Source organism: Chrysemys picta, chromosome 11 (genome assembly GCF_011386835.1).
Source record: "Chrysemys picta bellii isolate R12L10 chromosome 11, ASM1138683v2, whole genome shotgun sequence".
NCBI lineage: Eukaryota > Metazoa > Chordata > Testudines > Emydidae > Chrysemys > Chrysemys picta.
In genome coordinates, this window is record NC_088801.1 from 31,919,293 (window position 1) to 31,936,231 (window position 16,939).

Here is a 16,939-nt window from a genome sequence, read left to right on the forward strand (position 1 = left end):
ACTCATGATACTTAAAACACTATAAAACAGGTACTTATATCCTGTGCAACTGGTTTCAGTGGAGCTGCTTCTGCTTACTCAAGGTCAGAATCTGGTCCTAGATATTTAGTGATTTAAATATGTTATAAAGAGGATAAATGTCTTTATCTTTCTTTCAAATACTAGGCACAGAAGTAGGATATGTCTTCATGAAGGTTAAGGTCTTAAAATGAAACAGAATACCATGATTTGCAAGCAGTAAAATGAGCAGAACTTCCTGAGATCAGATATATAGGACAGTATTTAAAATGGGTGTTTACCTTTACTGTGATACCGTCTTTACAACACCTCTGTCAGTAGAATAAGAATCATCCAAAACAGTGCAATACATTTAACTATTACAAATAGTAAATGCCCAATTTTTAATGATACCCACTGGATGTATGTTTATAACATCAGCTTCTTGAGCAACCAGAGATCCAGCAGGCTGATGCTGACAATCAACTTGAATGCATATAGCAGTGACACTAAGTTAGTCTCCCAGACCTGAAGAAGAGCTCTGTGTAAGTTCAAAATCTTGTTTTCCAACAGAAATTGGTCCAATAAAAGCTATTACCTCACCCACATTGTCATGCTACAAAACAGTCAGGAGAAAAGAGTTTGTGAGTGGGTCCACCTCAACTTGCTAGGGGTTCATCTTCCCCGGTAAACATGTAAAAACTACAACTTGCTCTGTGTGCACCCAAGTTCTAAAACATATTAGCTACCTCGTTTTTAAAAGCACACCTTTTCATACTGTAGACAAGGCCATAGAGAAAGTGATCACCCTAAGAAGAGGGGTCTGGCATACTCTTATGGACAATACAACAGCAAGTTCTTGCAGACAGATGAGATAGAAGCACGACTGACAAGGGAAGGTAATTAAACATGCTCAGTTCTTGGTTCTGAGGGTTTGAGTGTGATAAGCACAATAGATGAAAGTAAAGGAGGAGCATGGAGTATATTCTATGTACACCTCTACCTGGATATAACGCAACCCAATATAACACGAATTAGGATAGAACGCAGTAAAGCAACACTCCGAGGGGGCAGGGCTGCGCACTCTGGTGGATCAAAGCAAGTTCGATATAACATGGTTTCACCTATAACATGGTAAGATTTTTTGGCTCCCGTGGACAGCATTATATCGGGGTACAGGTGTATAAAAAGCAGACTCTCCAGTAAGAAAAGAGGTAGCTGCTTTTGGCATACAACTCAATATTCTGCCACCAAATGTCTAGGAACAAATTGGGAACCTCATTGCATTGTGAATTACTGTTGCAGTCATAAGAGTCTCAGCTTGTAGGCTATTCAGGCCCCTTTTGCAATAGGTAAAAGCCAATAATGGTTGGACTGGTCACATTTCTACACAAGGGACACCAACTTAGTATAAAAAAGGAGAAACAGCATTGTGTGTTTATGTGGTGTGGGGGAGGGCATAAGTGCATTTAGAGGGTCAGAAAAGGGTAGGCTTGACCAAGGAGTTTCTGCAGAAGACAGCATAAAAGATAAAACAGCTAAAATATGCAGACAAGTGGACAGCGAAGAAATAAAAAAATAAACAGCAAGAGAGAGGAAATTGTAGGAGAAAAATAATCTGTAAAAGGGAAATTTAAAACAAAAAACAAACACTCATGGGGATGTCTCTAAAATATTTCCTGACAAGAAAATAAAAGCAAGACAATATAGAAGAAAGAAGTACATCCATACAATACTGATTTTTGCACCATTGTCTTATCTGAAATATACTAGAGAAGACTATAGAGAGATTTAAATTTGCCAAGATATTGGTCAGAACAGCTACATTCTTAAGGAATGCATAAGGAATATGCAGAAGAAGATTTAGAAGTAGGTAATATAAAAGTTCTTTCAGGGAATTCAGAAGATATAAAATAATAAGCATATGAAATTAAAGAGCCAAATTCTACTCTGACTAGAAATCCCACTGAGTTCAATAAGGTTCTAAAGGGGAACCTTGGGCAGAATCTGGCCCCAAGTAAACAAGCTATGTTATCTGAATTAGCCTAGATTGGCTATGTTAACAGAACATTTCAGTTGCTCAGCAAAATACCATCTAGATTGAAAGGAATGAATAAATCCAACAAGCAGTTTTTCGCCCTGCAAGGTAATGCTTGGTGAGGTGATGCCAGAAAGTAGTATCACTACTTGACATTAAGTGGTATTGAAATTTATGAATCAAATACAGCTGAAAAGCCCAAAAGTTAACATTACAGCTCTAGAGAGTGAGGGATGTAGCGGAAGTGTATTAAGCCACCTTTGCAAATCCTGAATCCTTTGACCAGCAAGCCACAACCTGACCTGGCACAAGGCCATAGAGTTGTTCTTTCTCGCACCAGCTGCCATTGGACCCAAGGGACTTCACATAAACTGAAGATGAAGTAGCAATTCCCTGATTCTGCCTTCTTTTCCTCATCCACCCTTCCTATACCAGGTTGGGAGAACTGGGGTGCATGCCAGCCCTGCCCTGCCCAACCCAACCAAAAAATTCCTGTATGCCCTGGGAACCCTGAAATAGATTGTTCACCAGTTTTAAATGTTTTGTGTTGCTGGAGCAGCACAGCAGGCTGATGAATCTGGCCCTGAATTTATACTATGTAGTCTACTTCTTACACTCAGTTAAAGGTGGAGGAAGTCTTAAGGGAAGAGAGAGATCACTTGATCATTGCCTGTTGGTCCACTCCCTCTGGGGCACCTGGCATTTACTGTTTACTTACACTGTGGGAAAACTAGAAAAGGAGCAATTTTAGCCTTAGTGATGAGTAATTCTGAGATCATCTGAGATAAAGATGTGGGAGGGGAGTTAGCTCGCCATCACCATTATATTATGTTTATATTTAAGAGCCTAACAAGACCAAAACAAGAGAACAAAAAGATATACATTTTCAGTAGAGGAAATTCTATAAGAATCCACGTAGGACTGTAAGAAACAAAGGGTATGTTTACAATGCAAAACAAAAAACCCTGCGGAGGCAAGTTTCAGAGCCCAGGTCCACTGATTTGGACTAGCAACGTAGATGTTCCTGCTCAGACTAGAGTTCAGGTTCTGAGACCCTTTCCTGCCCCCCCACCAAATTTCAGAGCCAAGTCTCCAGCCCAACTGAAAACATTTACAATGCTGTTCTTAGTCCAGTAGCATGAGCCCCATGAGCCTGAGTCAGTTGACCCAGTCTCTGAGACTTGCTGCTGCAGGGTTTTTTTGCAGTGTAGCTATACCTAAAGGCACAGAGCCAACAAAACAGGGAACTGAAAACTGCTCAAAATAATGAAAATATAATGATTTAGGGTTATCCTTGTTACCTATCGATAGGGTGACCAGATGTCCTGATTTTATAGGGACAGTCCCAATTTTTGGGTCTTTTTTTTATATAGGCTCCTATTACCCCCTACTCCCTGTCCTGATTTTTCACATTTGCTGTTTGGTCACCCTACCTATCGATAACACATTAGGAGACAAAAAACCTAGTGTAGATGAACAAGAAAGTGCAAATACATTATTTAAGGACATATGCTTAAATTAAAATGTCAGTTACAGAAGAGGACTATAACCAAAGAATGAAGTTAAAGAAACGGAAAAACAATATAAAAATTAAAAACAAAAAATTTTTGAAAGACAATAACAGAGATGTAGGTAAATAAGTTGTTTTAAAATAGATGAATAGGGAGTATAGTCTCTTATAGACAGGAAGAAAAATTAGAAAGCAAAGTAACCAATGTTATAAATTAAATTGCACCTTATGTTTCAAAGCACAGAAATAAGAAACAGCGTTTCCAAGGGTAAGTCTTCACTTACCGGAGGGTCCGGCGGCAGGCAATCGATGTTCTGGGATCAATTTATCGCGTCTGGTTAAGACACGATAAATCGATCCCAGATCGATCCCGGAAGTGCTCGCCGTCGACGCCGGTACTCCAGCTCGGCGAGAGGAGTACGCGGCATCGACGGGGGAGCCTCCGTGCCGCATCTGGACCCGCGGTAAGTTCGGACTAAGGTACTTCGAATTCAGCTACGCTATTAACGTAGCTGAATTTGCGTACCTTAGTCCGAAGTGGGGACTTAGTGGGGACCAGGCCCAAGAGGAGCAACAAAATACTGAAGTTGACTAAATTTGTGTCTGAAAAATTCATACCCTTATTATTTACCTCAACTCTTGTCCTGATCTGACCTTACTAGAAGTGTAAGCTCTTCACAGCACAGAGCTTTAACAGGGCTATATAGAGAATCGTCACCCTTAAATCCTGACATGTTTTCATCAACTTAATAGATATGTTTACCTCAGTATCTGAAGTATTATCTGAACTTCCTTACTATAGGGAATACTACATTTACAGATACACAGTTACTACAAATATAGAGGCAAAGTTATTTAGTTATCTAAAGCAACTGGCAAGTAATTAAGTGACCAAATTCTGTGGACATCTTTGAAAATATCAGCCTATGTCTCTCAAAATATCTCAGCACTTCTTGATTCCACTTTGCTACTGAACTAGAAAAAATGACCATCTTCACACTTAATCCTTTTATCTTCAGACAAGGCACCAACACTAAAAATAGTGAAGTACTCCTTTGCACTGAAGGTCTGATGCGATCTTCACTTCTGCCCAATTATTTTCCTCCAATGATCTTCCATGTGCCCAACATATCACTCAAAATCCCACCCTAATCCCTTCCCCCATTTTTAACTTCAGTTCAACTCCTCAACCTTTGAGTTTCTATTTAAAATGCCAAACACAAAAGTTAGTAAGTGACACAAATGTAACAATGGCTCCAGGTAACAGGTGAGGAAAAAAATGTAACAGAAGAGGCGATTTCTGAGTTCTTGCTTATAGCTTTCTGTATGTCTTGACACCAGTGGCTTGAAACCCAATTGAAATCTTCTATTGATAAAGGACTATCAGGTCCATGGTACTGACCCAAGCATGGATCTGTGAAGAAGAGCTAAGGATGGAGAACACTAACTGGGACAGAATTAGAAAGTTCTGATTTAAACAAAGTCAATATCATTTAAAAAAAGAAATGAGAACCAACAAATATCGGGTTACATTCTGAGGGAAATAACAACAAAAAAATTTTGACAGACAAAAGCTCTGGACATTCTGTAATTTACCCAGCTTTGGATGCAATAGTGAAAACAGTCAATTTTTGTAAGCAGTATACATGGTAAACTGTCTGAATAGATAAAGAACTGTCTTGGTTTTAAAGCCAAGTGATACTTGGTGAACTGAAACAATAGAGGTGGAAGAGCAGTAACAGAACAAAATCTACCGATGATTCAGAACCAATAGTTAAAGGAAACAGACAATATAAAGAAGAGGGGAGGAGGGACAGTGAAAATCAGTATGATTTCTTCAGATTAAAATCAAAGACTGATAATTGGCTTATCCAGCTCAGTTTGGAGACTGAGGCTTAGGTCCAAAAAATGAAATTTGAATGATTTCTACTGTTTCATGGTTATGCCACAAACTACTTTGCAGGAAGAGAAATCTGGAGGTTGAGACAGATAAAATTCTAATACCTTCGGCACTGTGCTTAATGGCAGTAAAAAGCACGCAAACACCCGGGATACATAAAGAGAGGTATTATTAAAGATACTGTGTCCTGGGAAATTCCCTACTTGTGTATGAGGCAGAAATTTGAACACATTTGCATGCAAATCTTATGAACTGATACAAAATTATTCTTCAACTGCTCCATTTCTAAATTTAATAAACAAATCTGGAGTATCTAAAAAGCATAATAAGATTCCAGCATGTATAGCAGAACATTCTAATGCATTTGAAGGTTGTTAGAGGGTGCATGTTTAAACAGTATTCTGAGGTAAAATGTATTTTATACTTTTGGTGGGACAGATTTTGTAAAAATATCCCTAGATAAGCTTGTCATCAAGGGTAAATAGAGTAAGTAAGTAAGAGAGAGTAAGTAAGTTATCCAAGCCTGCATCTTAAAACATCTAAAAATCTTAGATCTTTAGATGTTTTGCATGTCCCAAGCCACACAAAAAATAAAATTAAAATCATATAGTGATTGAGAATGTAGTGTGGAACAGCAACGATCTAATAAAAACCTATATCTAGAAAATGAACATTTTCAGGACTAACTGAATCTTAGGTAGATTGCTGGATATAAACATCAAATCTACTTCAAAAATTCTGACTAAAGTTCACATTTAATTAATTTCACTGAGAGCATTTGGAAACAAAGACCTATAGACCATTGCAATGGGAAGAGGCAAGAAGGTTATGGTATCAAGTGACTCTCACAAAAAGTATCAGAATTAATGCACTTCTATCCTTTGACATTTAATCTAGTTATTGGCAGCTGGTACTGTCCAAGTGCCTTCCTTTCTAACCACAAGGAGACTGAATTCTAGCCTCCAGTTTCTATTGCTTGGACATAAGTAACTTGGGACTCAGTGAAGCAAAGTACTTAAACAGGTCCCTAACTAAACATGTGAGTAATCCTACTTCAATGAAAATACTTGTGCTTAAAGTTAGGCATATGCTTAAGTACTTTGCTGAATTGAGGCCACTAATAGTACTTCCATTACCTCATAGATAGGAAATCCCACATAGGAAGATATATGAATCTTTTCTCAAAGTGCCAGAATGTTCTTTTTACTATGAAATTCAATGTTATCTTCCCATGCATGACCAAGTATGACTAATCTATTCAGGTTAGTGGAACCTACACAAAGCTCTAATGCTGGCTTTTAGTTAATAAGCATAATCAACTGGTGCAAGGTAAGAAATCCTGCATTAAAGAAAAAGGAAATCCCAAAACATTGGAAAAGGGGACAAAACACTTTATAATATAATCTTCATTGCAGACAATGGAGTTTTAAAGGCCAATACTATAATCTTACACCTTTAGCCATGAATCAGCAGCTTTTTTAGGTTATTTACCTTATCTTTGATTTTGTCAGCTCTGGTATCCAATAGCTGTTTTTTGTTTTGTTCCTGGTTACATTTGCGACCTCCCGCTCCTGAGGTTATAGCCTTTGCTTGTCCTGCAGAGCTTGCGGTGGTAGTGAGCAATACGGATGTGTTGACCGCAGATACTGATGTTGTACTGTTCCCATTTACTGATCCATTCACACCTTAAAAAAAAAATTAAAAACTGTGGTTTACAGAATTGCAGACATTAAGCAGTCACTTCTGTAATGAGTTATGGTCATATTAGCCTATATTAAGGGTACCTGTAGCAAGAGATCAGAACCTTCAGATAAAGACATATTTAAATCCTACAATATACTGGACCTATAAAACACTGCTACCCCAAGAAAAGGAGTAATTTGGAAGGGGGGGGGGGAGAGAAGGGTTGTTTGTTGTTGTTTTTAAGGAAAACATGACAATACCAATAAGGAGACATAAAAGACTGGATTGAATAATTTGTAGTTTACTGTCAGAAATCAAGAATTGTCTATTTTCAACACTCAAAGTTTAATCAGTAAAGGTATAATTTACTCTGATGCAAAATAAAGAGCTTAAAAACATACACTGTGCTAAGCCTCTGCTAGGAGAAATCCCTTCATATCTTAAAGGCAAAGAGAGAAGTGTGTGTAGGAAGCTGCATCTGCAGCTTGTTATTGTACAAGGCCTGTTGGGGAGTGGAGAGATATCAATGAAGAAAAAGTGAGAAACTTGAAAGAATTTCATTTGAAAACAGACAAGTTTTAGTTTTACAAATTAGGTTTCAAAAACTAAGTTTTTCAAGAGGTAATCCTTGAGACACACATAATTTCCCATTCTGGGGTTCTGGAATCTTGAGCACGTGGACTTGGGAGCATGGAAGAGGATGCCAAAAATTTCCTGACTACTGCCCATCCACCTAGATCTCAGTTAAATTATATAAATTATAATTTATACTACATAGATGGCACTGGATAAAGGTTTTATTGGTGTGAATTTGGAATGATTGCAGTAAGAAATGTGAAGGCCATGTCCAATTGCTGCACCGTCATCTGTTTTAAAGAGCCGGCACTTAGAGGCTTGCATGGCTAAGGCACAAGTCCGGAACTCAGCACCTGGCCCAAACACCTGAGCTTAATGACACACAGGATGTGGGTGTGTGCAAGGGGAGGGGCCCTCTCTAACTACCACCTCCCAAAATCTCCTGGGGAAGCGAGGTGAAAAACAGGAACAGCTGTAAAATTATGATATCCCATGGCTCTTCCCCACCTTTCCCTACATGCTGCTGCCCTGGAAGTGGGTACAGTCTCCCAGAGCCAGCCCCCAACTTTGATGACATAGTGGAACTATATTCGCTACAGGTGACTGAATATGGACTTATATATCAACCTACTCCTTTAAAAACAAATCTGCTGTGTATACTCAGTATGCAATGGCCTAGATATATAATCATAGAAAAACAAGAAATCAAAAATATATGTCCTAGAAGTGGTATTGAGTGATTGAAAGCCCACACTTATATGCCTGATGCCCCACTGCCAAAATAAACTCATACTAAATTGTTTAGATATGGCAAGGATGATGATGATGATGAATTCAAAGTAAAACTCATGCACACTACCAGAAACAGATGATATAGGCTCAGGCTTGTTTTATTCATGTTACAACTTCAGCTGTTACCTTTTTCTAAACCACCTCGACTATTTTTTCCTGTAGTTCTTGAATGGAATGAACTGGAATCATGATTCTGGGCAGGAGGAGCAAATAGTGGTGGAATTCCCAGAAGAGGTGGGAAAAAAGCAGCCCCTGTACGAGTGTGCACATCTGTTCGCCACCATTCTGTACCTCAAAGAAGAAGAAAAAGGAAAAAACCCAAACATTAGTTATCCCACTCAATTTATTTTTTCAATCTTCATCTAATGAAGCTTCTGTGTGCAATTTACAGCAGATCCACAAAATAAATTCTGTCTATTTTAAAGTGCCTACGTGACTTAGAAGTACAAGTGTCACTGACTTTCTCTGGGACTTACACTCTGAAGTCATTTAAGAGCTTTTGAAAATTACACCCTAAATTTTTATTTATTCCCATTTTGAAAACAAGCACATAAAAAAAACACACACACAATTTGCAATACTGAGGCGACCACACCAAAATTACATTGGTGCTCGAGAACACCATCTGGAAACACAGGTCACTTTTGCATGCTTATCATCCGCCATGTGAAGAGTGAGAGTGAGTCCATGCTGAGCCTCTTAAGAGGTGCACCCGAGAACTCCCAGGCCAGGCAGACAAGGTGCTAAGGTACCTTTATGTCAGGTGTGAACCCTCCCAATTTTGATCTACTCTGGGTTCTCTATCGTAACTTGAACATCTCTGGGGACCTCTCCAAACTGAGATAGACTGGTTCTGTCCTGTGGTACACAGTGATGCCAGGAACCTGTACAGCTCTGCTCCAGACATGACCATTGTGCCCCCAGCCCTGCCACAGTTTTCCCCCTACAACAACACTTGAAAAAAAAGGGTCCTTAAAGGGCAATCTTGTAATTGTCTTTCTTTTTATAGAGTATACACAAGGGGAAGGAGGGTATCCTCCCACAGCCAGAAAGTGCTGTCAGGGCTCATTTATGCCACTCCTGCACTTCTACACAACATAAAGAGGCCTGAGTAGGGGAGGAGAATCTCACTTTGAAAACGTTGAAATAAACTGATAATGTAACATGGTTTGTTGTTTTACTAACAAAACAGGAAACCAGTTTTAGTTTTGAATAATTCATGAAATCTCTTTTCAGGCAGATCAAATATACAACCATTTGACATGGTCCCTTAGGAATCAAAATAATTGAACAGCATCTTAGAATTTTTGTGGCATCTTTCACCTGGAAAGTCCCCAAAATACTATATATTAAATATTGTATATAAAACAGAGACAAGGTGGGTGAGGTAATATCTTTTATTGAACCAACTTCTGTTGGTGAAAGAGAGAAGCATTTGAGCTTACAGAGCACTCAAACTAGACCAATAAGAGACATTACCCCCTCTCTAATATCCTGGGACCAACTTGGCTACAACAGTGCAATTATACTGTACATACGGCACCTCAGACACACAGACATCTCTGATGCAGAGATTATTAGCGAGGTAGACAACTTGTGCACCGTTCACTGCCCAACAATGTGGATGCCTGAGCTTGTACGGGGATCCATGATGGCATACGGATCTGCCCAAGACAACTGTTTTGCAGTATCAGGGCCATAGTTTGTAATAGCTGCTGATGTTACTGCAGTGGAGCCAATTTAAGAACACTTGTTAGAATGAACACATTTATTCAGCAACAAACCAAAACACACAGCATAATCCAGAAAAGAACTTTTACATCACTTCTAAAGGAATAAAAAACTGCTAAAAGAACAAGCTCCTTTCCTAAAAAAAAAAAAAAAAAAAAAAAAAAAAAAGACATCCTTCCTCCCCACCCCCCCACTCACCCCCAAAACAGGTAAAACAACTGGTTCATGTTTTGGCAAGGGGAAGACCTTTTTGAATCTCCTTTTAAATAAAAGGGGGGGAGGGTCATGATCTTATACTACCTGTAACAAAAGAGTGACAGAAATAAGATCTGTAAATGCAAATATGACATAAGTACAAAAAAAGTTATGTTAAGCAGTTAAGCAAGTGTGTACTGCTACATAAAATACTGTAATTTCTGAAAGAGACAGGGAACTTACAGTTCCTTTCATGGCTTGCCACACTGTTGTTTTTTGTTTGTTTGTTTGTTTTGTTGTTGTTTTAAGTGGTGGTAGCAGCTCTTTTGATTGGGTTGTTCAACAGTAAGGAAAGACATAATTATGCTATTTACTCAACAACAAAAAACCCAAATAACCTCTCTCAGTGTTGCTGATCAGGCCAATGGAGCATAAGATTATAGAGTAAGCTTCCAAGGGAAATACTGGAATTCCTATTACCAATATGATTAAAAGTATAGACTGACAGAGCACTAGAAAATACACAGTAGGGAACAATCTGCACAAGTAACACGATAGACTAGATGACAAATAGTCCTTTTATATCTAACTCATGTCATTTTTTGAATTAATGTCCTCCTCTTGGAAATTGCTCCTTTAAGGGTTCCTCTGTGCAATTATGCTTTTAAAAAAAACAAAATCAAATATACTTTAAAAAAGCAGCAAGCATATGCTTCAGCTTTGAATAAGTTCTGTGTGATCAAGTTGAGAACCTGAAGAATCCATTGCTCCACTCCACAGGAATGCTTCATTTTTAAAGAGATGGCACCAACTTCAATAAACTATGAAGATAGAAATTGTACCAACAGGAGGCAAATTCTGCTGTTATTTACACTGATGTCAATTTCCCTAGTGAAATTAATAAAGTTACACCTGATTTACACCAGTGTAGTTGAGAGTAGAATTTAGCCTTTTTTTAAAACAGTCATTTAGAATTACTATTCAAGAAGAGCATTTGGAACGGAAGGTTAGATTACATGTCACGTTTTACATTCATTGGCTGACACTATTAATGGTTATGAAAACTGGATTGTGACCAATGCTGGTGACAAATACACTGAGCTTATAACCTGCCATAGGGTCACTCAATATGGAGTATTTAAACAAAACAAAGAGCAATGAATTCACAGTAAAATGTGGTGGAAGAAGGTGATTACTGCTCAGAAAAAGGTAAGAATATTTGAGATGTACCAAGATGTGGAGACTACCTGAGAAAGAGAATGCACTACCGTGTGCTAAGAAGGGAACACAAAGAGAATGGTGACAGGGCAACACAAAGGATGGAATAACACAAATACCAAGCAATAAAATTGCTTGTCCCTGGTGTGAAGTGCCACCTTCAAAGATTCAAATGACAAAGAATGGCTATGTACAGTTATATAGCTATGTATAGTTATGTAAACTTTCTATATTGTCTGATATTATACCAAATGGGATGTATGAACTCAAGACAGTCTTTTAGCAGGACAGCAAAGCAAAATTCTCTGAGAAAATGTAAAACTAAAACTCTCTCTATGTACAATCTTAGTCATAAAAAAACTGTACCTTTATAGATAAGATGCTTCCGGGTTAACTGAAGCACCCAAGAGGTCTCTTTTCCAAGACCATCACTGAAAAGCAGATAAGTAATGATTTAGGGCCTGATCCTAAGTGATGCTGAGGAAATGCAACTCTCATTGAAGTAAAATAAACAATTTTCTTAAACACAAAGGATTGACATCTATGATAAATGTGGATGTTCAACATCTCTCAGAATAAGGCTTAGAGTAAGTAACTGTCATTCTATTGCACCAACATCCAGTAGATAAAATGGTTACTGCTGCATGAATCATTCAGCATAACAGAGACAAATCACTGAACTACAATATTGTCCCAGGATCAAGGTCTCCTGCTCTGAATATAATTTTAACCTTCTAGACTACACCTCAACATGCATTTCCTCTAAATGCCTTGCCTCTGTCTAGTTGTGAACCTTTATCTAGTGACAACATTCTACTTCTGTTCTATTGATATGATCTCTAAAATATAACTAGGTCATTTTGGCAAACAATGTAAAAGATGACAAGAGAACTAGCTATAAGGCTTGCTCAGGGTTTTTATCAAGAGAGGATGAGTAAGCCAAGTGGAATTTTGGAGGTAGAATTCTATTCTTACAAATTCTATTTTTTTTTAAACAGTCTTTACACAAAGTTCAGTCCCTAGAAAAGAAAATCCCTTTCTCGTGAGAAAATATTCTGTTGCAATCTTCAGGAAACAAATTTTGACACCCACACTTCTCTAGGATGCTCAATGTGTATTAAGATATGAGGTTTTGTTTCCTCAGAGAGGGGATTTAAAGAGTTCTAAATACTAGCAGAATTAGGATGTGGGAAAATACTAGCAGAATATCTGACACCTTAAGCTGGAAGTCAGATGCCTCTGGAGCACATAATTTTGTACATTCAAAAAAACCATCTCCCACAGAATTCTGCAATTTCGTTTAGGATAGGGCTTATTAGAGCTTATTGTACAGATTTTACAAGATGACACCATGAATAAAAATGTATTACCAGTAACAACAGTTATCTAAGGGAGAGCAATAATAATCATTACCCTAAAGCAGTGTCTGTAGTAGTTTCATACTTTGGGACCCTATTGAGTTGCTACAACTTGACAATTTGTAGGTACCTATTCACCTGGGGTAAAATTTTCAAAACTAGCTACAGGATCCAGGACCCATGTCCCATTTATAAAAGTGACAGGCACTTAGGATCCTAAGTCCCATTGACTTTCAATGAGACATGGGCACCCTAAGTCATTAAAGTGCTTTTGAAAATTTTACCCATTGTCCTTGACCCCCAAAGTGAAGAAAAAATTCATGGTTCTTATCAATCAATCACAGCTTGAGCTGACAAAGGACAACTAAAATCAACCATTATCTCTTGAGCTTGGTTAGAACTTTCACTATTACAGGTGTCGGACAGAAAACACAATTGAAAAAGTTACCCCAAAAAAGGGAGAATAGCTCCATTACCCTTGCATCTTTTCTCAATATTAAATAAATACCGTCCAATGTTATTGTTTGTGATGAACATATACACCTAATAGAAACAAAGGCATGTTAAGATGGAAAAAAACCCCAAGTGTCTGTCTGGTTAAACCTCACTATTGGCAAGAACACCTATTACTTCTGTTACACACTACAGTGGTTCTTAGAGGACCACTCTTGAGAGGCTATTAGTGATAATCTCAGCCAATCTGCAATGTTTTCCTTTCCTCACATTGTAAATTACACTCCGGAATCTCCTGGACCTTGCCCAGCCCCAAATCTTGAGGTCTTTGACACAGGAAAGTTGAACCTCTTCTACCTTGTTTGTTGATGTAAAATAAATCACGGTCTATTTGAATTAGGTCAGTTCATTGTTTCTTCTTCATAAGGTTGAATATTCTTTGTAACAGATGTTTACCTGGAAAAGGTGCTAGTTGGGGATGTGCTGCTAAGGCTGTGGGAGTACCAAGTGTTCCCAAGCCACCAAACTCTGAATGCCCTGAGCTGGCTGTATGTAGACCAAAGACTGGGTGGCTGACCATTGGGAAGGCACTCGACACTGTGGACAGGTTACACGGTTGATCCCCAGCTGTTCTGAATAAATGTCCTGAGGGGAAAAAACAACACTTGAAATAGTACTATCAAAAACAGATGCTAATCATGTGAAGCCCAACCCCCATGCTTATAGAAAGTTTATACACATCTTTTCACATTTTTTAAACAACTGTTGTATAGTTTTACATGTAGTATCCTCTGTTATTGCCATTCACTTCCTATAAAATACAGATATTATCTGGAAATATTAACAATCCTAATAAAAAATTTGAAATATAAAAGATGGTAAAAAGATGTAGCATTTATCTCTGTAATTATTTTAGTAGTCGAACGTTTTTCTATTCCCTTTAGATAATGGTGCAGGATCAGAGATAACCCATGGGCCCTGCATGACCAAAACTGACAACAATACTGCCATGTCTATCCTTTATATATGGCTGTATTCTGCAGTCTTGACTTAAGCAAACTCCCATTTTACTTCAATAGGAGGACATGCAAATCAGGCCTTGTACAAACAAACAAACAAAAAATCTAAATCAGGTTTTGAGTATTTAAAGTTTGGTATTTGATACTACAGTCCAAAACTTCCAAAAGATTCTATAAATCTTTCTGGAGCCATAAAACAAGCTGTATAAAAATTAGCTTCAGAAATCTTTTACTTAGAGTAATCTCCACTTCAATCAATGGGTATCAACTAGTGATTATCCTGCTAAAAAAATCACAGTCCAATTACATGTACACCAGTTAGTATTTCTGTATCCAATATTCTGCTGGAACACACACAAAAATTCTAGTAGATTGGAAAGGAAAATCATATTTTTCCTTTTCAGAAGGTATGTTGGTATGTCTCTAACATATGTTCAACTAGGTGTTTTATAACTCTCTATTTAGCTATTGGTTCAGACAATTTATTGAGTAGTAACACAAGGCACACTGGTCTGTAATTCCCAGAAATCACCCCTAATACCTTTTATAAATATATAAAAGACAGGTACAATTGTTACCCACAAGTCATCTGTTACAACAGTCGATTTTAATGAGAGAATGTATATTTTTATTAGCAGCTCAGCCACTTCATTCCTAAGTTCCTTCAGAACTCTTATAGAATATCATCATGCAGTCCTGGTGCCTGGCTGCTGTTTGGCACTTCCTCATCTGACAGACACTTCAATGTCATGCTTGAAAGGACTAGGTCTGAGGCAGGCACTGCTTAAAGGCACACTTTTGTGACTGTGATATAGTTTCTTAGATAGCCTCCACGCGGAGTAAAGATTTTAATTTTTTCATTTTTTTATTGGCTTAATTTTAAAAACAAAATACCCCTTTCTAAAATGCAAGCACTAATTTTTGGTATGACCCTTCCCATATTGTAGTTGAACTTCATTATACGGTGGTCTCACTTAGTGGTTCAACTGCAGTTACCTTTTGAAACAAATCATGTCCACCTCTTCTGTTGTGGACTCCAGAACTACCTGGTCCAAGAAAGTCAGATAAACGTATTGATGAATTACTTTTCTAAATACTGTTCTGTTTTGAGACACGAGCAGTTTATATGGAGGTAGGTCACCCATTATTAGTGCTTTATTAGATTTAATTGCCTCCTGCCTCCCTCACATTAAATACTCAATATCACTAGTCTCCACATTAAGTACTCAATATCATTTGCCCTAATGTAGAGACTGGTTATAAACCTACTAGAATAGTTTTATTCTTATGATTTGGGTTCTTTATCTATACAGATTATACTATGTTTTCTTCCATTAAAACTCTCAGATTCTATTGACTCTTCTAATGACACTGCTGCCCTGCCACTTCTACAATCTAATCTATCATTTTTGCATAGGTTAGAGCTGGCAATTATAGTATTTAAATTTTTTTCATAATTCTGCCATATTTCAGAAATGTGTCTTAGTCTATAACCAATATTATCTCATTGTTTCCTTACACTCCCCCGATTGTCTGCATCCATCGCTTGTCATTTTTCACTTAGATTATGAACTCTTTGGTGCAGGGACCTTCTCTGTTTGTACTGCACCTAGCACAATGGTCCAGGTCCTTGACTAGGGCTCATAGGCATTATGGTAATACAAATAATAATCACTATCACCACGGTCCTATTCCACTACTAGGTCTTCTAGTTCACCGACTTCAAAATTTTTGTTATTAAAGCTCTCATCCTTGCACCATTTCATCTCTTCCTTCTATTAGTTGTATCTTGTCATAATTCTAGTTTATGAGCTCTCTGGAGCAGGGGCCATCTTTTTTTAATTGTTTATATAGCATCTAGCACAATGTGTCCCTGACTGGGTAATGTAGGTACCACTGCAATGCAAATAATATACATCCCCTCTTCCTTATTCACCTCCACATGGGTATATAGTTTTTCATTTTTGACCTTTGCCTATATTTATCTCCTTTATTTGACACCTTGTTATTTTTCAGGCATTTATGTCAGCCATACAGAGATTCATTTGTTTTAATGAAATACCCAGCAGATATTGTTGTCTGACTTGAGTTTTTCCTTAGTGCCTGTCGATTTCCCCCTAGCGCCTAGTTTAAATAATTCTCACAAACCTTGTCACAGCTTTCTGTGACAGACGTCTGATTCCACTGCAATTAACATGGAGCCCACCCCTTCTGCCTAGGCTTTCCTTTCACCCACAGTGCTTAACAAATGTAATGAAATGCTGCTGCTTCACATGATGTTCTCATTCACACCTTGAGACCCTGAAGTTTCTATCTGAAGTCTGTCTGACCCTGGGAGTGCACCTGGAAACATTTCAGAAAAACTACCATAGATGCTTAAGACCCTTCTTGATCATTTAAATTTAGCTGCCAGGACCTCTTTCTGACACCACAACAACACTGGTACCAATATACAGCGTAATCACAGAC

The 16,939-nt window shown here is 38.0% G+C and overlaps 1 protein-coding gene across 50 annotated transcripts in view; it reads right to left on the reverse strand.

Moving 5' to 3' along the window:
- Positions 1-16,939, reverse strand: part of BAZ2B (bromodomain adjacent to zinc finger domain 2B) — a 331,037-nt gene that overhangs the window by 115,176 nt on the left and 198,922 nt on the right. For 31 of the 50 annotated variants that reach the window (XR_010591282.1, XR_010591281.1, XM_065560640.1 and 28 more), the window contains 3 exons: positions 13,908-14,096; positions 8,623-8,787; positions 6,937-7,130 (listed from right to left, as the gene is read on the reverse strand). Coding sequence is in view for 48 of the 50 variants with exons in the window: in XM_065560640.1 (XP_065416712.1) it covers positions 6,937-7,130; positions 8,623-8,787; positions 13,908-14,096 (548 nt within the window). In the remaining 2 variants the exon portion in view is untranslated. The remainder of the gene's footprint in view (positions 1-6,936; positions 7,131-8,622; positions 8,788-13,907; positions 14,097-16,939) is intronic. The other 19 variants (XM_065560644.1, XM_065560641.1, XM_065560635.1 and 16 more) reach the window with 1 other exon arrangement.